Source organism: Vicugna pacos, chromosome 36 (genome assembly GCF_048564905.1).
Source record: "Vicugna pacos chromosome 36, VicPac4, whole genome shotgun sequence".
Taxonomy (NCBI): Eukaryota; Metazoa; Chordata; class Mammalia; order Artiodactyla; family Camelidae; genus Vicugna; species Vicugna pacos.
In genome coordinates, this window is record NC_133022.1 from 5,646,960 (window position 1) to 5,652,959 (window position 6,000).

General features: G+C 63.1%; 1 protein-coding gene across 1 annotated transcript in view; it reads left to right on the top strand.

Annotated features, from left to right (window-relative positions):
• LOC140691665 (uncharacterized) overlaps positions 1–5,661 on the top strand; it is a 42,374-nt gene extending 36,713 nt beyond the window's left edge. The window contains exon 30 of the mRNA XM_072955527.1: positions 5,627–5,661. Coding sequence (XP_072811628.1) covers positions 5,627–5,661 — 35 coding nt within the window. The remainder of the gene's footprint in view (positions 1–5,626) is intronic.
• The last annotated feature ends 339 nt before the right edge of the window (positions 5,662–6,000 follow it).

The window sequence follows — 6,000 nt, forward strand, 5'->3', positions numbered from 1 at the left end:
TCCTCCCATCGTGCTCCCCACCCCTGCGCCGGGTCGGGCCTGCCCCGGAAGCTGTCAGAGCTGCTCCTGGGTGTCAGCACGACACGTCGCGGGAGTTTGCGCACGGGCCTGTAGGGTCCTTTTGGTGTCAGTTGTGGGATCCAGACATCCCACTTGAGTTTGCCGAAGGACACAAGTAGTGCGCGCTTCGTAGCGCACTGAAAACCCAGACGTCCCTGAGGATAGCGGTGATTGTAGCGGAGCCTGACTACCTCCCGTGGGCAGCGTTGTCCCCTCAGGAGCACTTGGGCAGCTCCCCCGCAGGACTCCGGGGTGCCCAGCTCCCCAGTGCACGTTGCGCCCAGGGGAAGCCCCTGCAGGTCGGAGGAGATTACTTGGTTTGGGGGGAAGGAGAGGGCCAGGCAGGGTCCTGGAGGCAGAGCGGTGACCCAGGTGCGGCTCTGATTGCACGTGTGGAGGACGAGCTTTTCACGTCCGTCCCTTCTGCGTGTTCCTGGTCCGCGCCGGGCCAGCTCCCGTGGAGCTGGGGTGGTGGCGAGGAGGGCTGTCCTGCCCAAAGGGGCTGCCTGTTGTGAAGGCGCTGCTTTTGTCAGAGTGCTGGAAGCTCTGTGTGCATCCTCGCAGGCAGGACCCTTGGCTTCGTCCACTTGGAGACACCGGCGACGTCGTGTGGCGCTATTGTTGTCCCCCCGTGTCCTGCTGCGCGGCCCGGGCTGCCGGCTGCAGGCCCCAGAGGGCTGGGTGGAGCGTGGGGCACTGTGCTGCTGGGTGGGCACCCGGCGGGGTGTGGGGAGGGTGCCCGGTGCCGACAGCTGATGCGTTGGGTTTCGGCTTTTGTCGGTGGTCGCTCCGTTTCTGTCGCCTGACACGGCTCTCCCTTCTGCCCTGCAGGTTACCTTGCAGCGTCCCGGCGTTTGCAGGGACCGGCCCGTGTTGCCACCAGCACCTGGGCCCCCCTTGGGCCCTGTGCAGCCTCGCTCACCAGTACCGGATGCTCCACTTGGTAAGATGAAAGCGTCCATTCCTCTGTTTGTTCCTTGCGTCACTGCAGGAGAAGGGCAGATCGCTCTCCAGGTCCCTCCCAGGGCATGGGCCACCCTGACTGGGCTGTTGGCCGTGCTCCCCTGGTCCCTTAGCGGACGCAATTGATGGACCGCGTCTTCCCCTCCCCCATCGTGCCCTGGGGAGGAGGTGTCTCTTGTAGAGTGCTACGGAGTAAGAGGCCTGTGACAGAAGGCAGGCGTGTCAGTTCTGCACACGGGGCTTCAACAGGGAGCACGTTCCGGGCTCCCCGAAGGAGAAGCCCACCCCTGCCATTGTCTGCAGCGTGTGGAGCCCTGACCTTCCACGGCCGTTGATCGGCTATGGAAGAGACACCTGAACCCGTGGCCTGTGGTGTCTCCCTCAGGGTCACGAGACCTGTCTCCCACTCGGTCTGATGCGGGGACGTGTGGGATACGGGGAAGGAAGGCTCACCAGGTTTTGTGTGGCTTCAGCAAAGTCTTCGCAGGCGAGCCTAATCCTCCATCCCTTCTGTGGTTTTCAGCCCTCGTAGGACCTGGCCCGGCCCCGGCATTGGCCGGCAGCTCCCGCCCGCCTGCGGTGGCCCCGGAGGCCCAGGTAAGTGGGGTGGCCGTGCTCCGTTGGACGTCGTCCTGGGAAAGGTGAGCTTCCTGTTTTCCCGGAAGCCATTCCCGCCCTCATCTCCAGACTGTGTGTCCTGTGACGGGTCTGGCATGTCGTTCGCTTTCCAATTCAGTCTCCCCAGGGCCCAGTGGGCTGCTTGTCCCTGGAGCCCGTCACCTTGGCTGGTGCCTGCAGAAGCCATGAGGGAGTGCTCAGAAGCCGAGGACCGCAGACTTTGGCTGTGGGTTTGTCGAGATAGCGTGCGGAGGGTGAGCCCTCGCTCCACACTGGCTTCTCCTGGCTCTGCTGACTCCTTCCTGCCGACCTGCACCTGGGGTTGCTCCTGGGTCACTGAGGCAGAGTCCTGTGTCGTCACTCGTTTGACTTGTTTCCTTGCTGAGGCCAGGTGATTCTCCTGTTTAGCATGGCCATTGAAATGCTCGTAACTGAGAAAGGGGCAAAGCCCTCCCTCCAGCTTTGTCCTGTGTGCTTTGTGCAGCTTTGAGTCTACCTGTTTGGTGTGGGGTAAATGTCAGAACCCGTGACCGTCTGTTCTCGGGACGGAGATGTGCCTGGCCCGCTGCGTCCAGTTGTACTCTGGGTAGATGTTGCTTTTGTAGTAAGAAATAGAGGCTTGAAGGGAAAGAGCCCGCAGTGAAGAGGCCTACTTCCCTGCAGGGGAATTGCGACGCGCAGCAGCGTCCTCCCATCGTGCTCCCCACCCCTGCGCCGGGTCGGGCCTGCCCCGGAAGCTGTCAGAGCTGCTCCTGGGCGTCAGCACGACACGTCGCGGGAGTTTGCGCACGGGCCTGTAGGGTCCTTTTGGTGTCAGTTGTGGGATCCAGACATCCCACTTGAGTTTGCCGAAGGACACAAGTAGTGCGTGCTTCGTAGCGCACTGAAAACCCAGACGTCCCTGAGGATAGCGGTGATTGTAGCGGAGCCTGACTACCTCCCGTGGGCAGCGTTGTCCCCTCAGGAGCACTTGGGCAGCTCCCCCGCAGGACTCCGGGGTGCCCAGCTCCCCAGTGCACGTTGCGCCCAGGGGAAGCCCCTGCAGGTCGGAGGAGATTACTTGGTTTGGGGGGAAGGAGAGGGCCAGGCAGGGTCCTGGAGGCAGAGCGGTGACCCAGGTGCGGCTCTGATTGCACGTGTGGAGGACGAGCTTTTCACGTCCGTCCCTTCTGCGTGTTCCTGGTCCGCGCCGGGCCAGCTCCCGTGGAGCTGGGGTGGTGGCGAGGAGGGCTGTCCTGCCCAAAGGGGCTGCCTGTTGTGAAGGCGCTGCTTTTGTCAGAGTGCTGGAAGCTCTGTGTGCATCCTCGCAGGCAGGACCCTTGGCTTCGTCCACTTGGAGACACCGGCGACGTCGTGTGGCGCCATTGTTGTCCCCCCGTGTCCTGCTGCGTGGCCCGGGCTGCCGGCTGCAGGCCCCAGAGGGCTGGGTGGAGCGTGGGGCACTGTGCTGCTGGGTGGGCACCCGGCGGGGTGTGGGGAGGGTGCCCGGTGCCGACAGCTGATGCGTTGGGTTTCGGCTTTTGTCGGTGGTCGCTCCGTTTCTGTCGCCTGACACGGCTCTCCCTTCTGCCCTGCAGGTTACCTTGCAGCGTCCCGGCGTTTGCAGGGACCGGCCCGTGTTGCCACCAGCACCTGGGCCCCCCTTGGGCCCTGTGCAGCCTCGCTCACCAGTACCGGATGCTCCACTTGGTAAGATGAAAGCGTCCATTCCTCTGTTTGTTCCTTGCGTCACTGCAGGAGAAGGGCAGATTGCTCTCCAGGTCCCTCCCAGGGCATGGGCCACCCTGACTGGGCTGTCGGCCGTGCTCCCCTGGTCCCTTAGCGGACGCAATTGATGGACCGCGTCTTCCCCTCCCCCATCGTGCCCTGGGGAGGAGGTGTCTCTTGTAGAGTGCTACGGAGTAAGAGGCCTGTGACAGAAGGCAGGCGTGTCAGTTCTGCACACGGGGCTTCAACAGGGAGCACGTTCCGGGCTCCCCGAAAGAGAAGCCCACCCCTGCCATTGTCTGCAGTGTGTGGAGCCCTGACCTTCCACGGCCGTTGATCGGCTATGGAAGAGACACCTGAACCCGTGGCCTGTGGTGTCTCCCTCAGGGTCACGAGACCTGTCTCCCACTCGGTCTGATGCGGGGACGAGTGGGATACGGGGAAGGAAGGCTCACCAGGTTTTGTGTGGCTTCAGCAAAGTCTTCGCAGGCGAGCCTAATCCTCCATCCCTTCTGTGGTTTTCAGCCCACGTAGGACATGGCAAGGCCCCGGCATTGGCCGGCAGCTCCCGCCCGCCTGCGGCGGCCCCGGAGGCCCAGGTAAGTGGGGTGGCCGTGCTCCGTTGGACGTCGTCCTGGGAAAGGTGAGCTTCCTGTTTTCCCGGAAGCCATTCCCGCCCTCATCTCCAGACTGTGTGTCCTGTGACGGGTCTGGCATGTCGTTCGCTTTCCAATTCAGTCTCCCCAGGGGCCAGTGGGCTGCTTGTCCCTGGAGCCCGTAACCTTGGCTGGTGCCTGCAGAAGCCATGAGGGAGTGCTCAGAAGCCGAGGACCGCAGACTTTGGCTGTGGGTTTGTCGAGATAGCGTGCGGAGGGTGAGCCCTCGCTCCACACTGGCTTCTCCTGGCTCTGCTGACTCCTTCCTGCCGACCTGCACCTGGGGTTGCTCCTGGGTCACTGAGGCAGAGTCCTGTGTCGTCACTCGTTTGACTTGTTTCCTTGCTGAGGCCAGGTGATTCTCCTGTTTAGCATGGCCATTGAAATGCTCGTAACTGAGAAAGGGGCAAAGCCCTCCCTCCAGCTTTGTCCTGTGTGCTTTGTGCAGCTTTGAGTCTACCTGTTTGGTGTGGGGTAAATGTCAGAACCCGTGACCGTCTGTTCTCGGGACGGAGATGTGCCTGGCCCGCTGCGTCCAGTTGTACTCTGGGTAGATGTTGCTTTTGTAGTAAGAAATAGAGGCTTGAAGGGAAAGAGCCCGCAGTGAAGAGGCCTACTTCCCTGCAGGGGAATTGCGACGCGCAGCAGCGTCCTCCCATCGTGCTCCCCACCCCTGCGCCGGGTCGGGCCTGCCCCGGAAGCTGTCAGAGCTGCTCCTGGGCGTCAGCACGACACGTCGCGGGAGTTTGCGCACGGGCCTGTAGAGTCCTTTTGGTGTCAGTTGTGGGATCCAGACATCCCACTTGAGTTTGCCGAAGGACACAAGTAGTGCGCGCTTCGTAGCGCACTGAAAACCCAGACGTCCCTGAGGATAGCGGTGATTGTAGCGGAGCCTGACTACCTCCCGTGGGCAGCGTTGTCCCCTCAGGAGCACTTGGGCAGCTCCCCCGCAGGACTCCGGGGTGCCCAGCTCCCCAGTGCACGTTGCGCCCAGGGGAAGCCCCTGCAGGTCGGAGGAGATTACTTGGTTTGGGGGGAAGGAGAGGGCCAGGCAGGGTCCTGGAGGCAGAGCGGTGACCCAGGTGCGGCTCTGATTGCACGTGTGGAGGACGAGCTTTTCACGTCCGTCCCTTCTGCGTGTTCCTGGTCCGCGCCGGGCCAGCTCCCGTGGAGCTGGGGTGGTGGCGAGGAGGGCTGTCCTGCCCAAAGGGGCTGCCTGTTGTGAAGGCGCTGCTTTTGTCACAGTGCTGGAAGATCTGTGTGCATCCTCGCAGGCAGGACCCTTGGCTTCGTCCACTTGGAGACACCGGCGATGTCGTGTGGCGCCATTGTTGTCCCCCCGTGTCCTGCTGCGTGGCCTGGGCTGCCGGCTGCAGGCCCCAGAGGGCTGGGTGGAGCGTGGGGCACTGTGCTGCTGGGTGGGCACCCGGCGGGGTGTGGGGAGGGTGCCCGGTGCCGACAGCTGATGCGTTGGGTTTCGGCTTTTGTCGGTGGTCGCTCCGTTTCTGCCGCCTGACACGGCTCTCCCTTCTGCCCTGCAGGTTACCTTGCAGCGTCCCGGCGTTTGCAGGGACCGGCCCGTGTTGCCACCAGCACCTGGGCCCCCCTTGGGCCCTTTGCAGCCTCGCTCAACAGTACCGGATGCTCCACTTGGTAAGATGAAAGCGTCCATTCCTCTGTTTGTTCCTTGCGTCACTGCAGGAGAAGGGCAGATCGCTCTCCAGGTCCCTCCCAGGGCATGGGCCACCCTGACTGGGCTGTCGGCCGTGCTCCCCTGGTCCCTTAGCGGACGCAATTGATGGACCGCGTCTTCCCCTCCCCCATCGTGCCCTGGGGAGGAGGTGTCTCTTGTAGAGTGCTACGGAGTAAGAGGCCTGTGACAGAAGGCAGGCGTGTCAGTTCTGCACACGGGGCTTCAACAGGCAGCACGTTCCGGGCTCCCCGAAGGAGAAGCCCACCCCTGCCATTGTCTGCAGCGTGTGGAGCCCTGACCTTC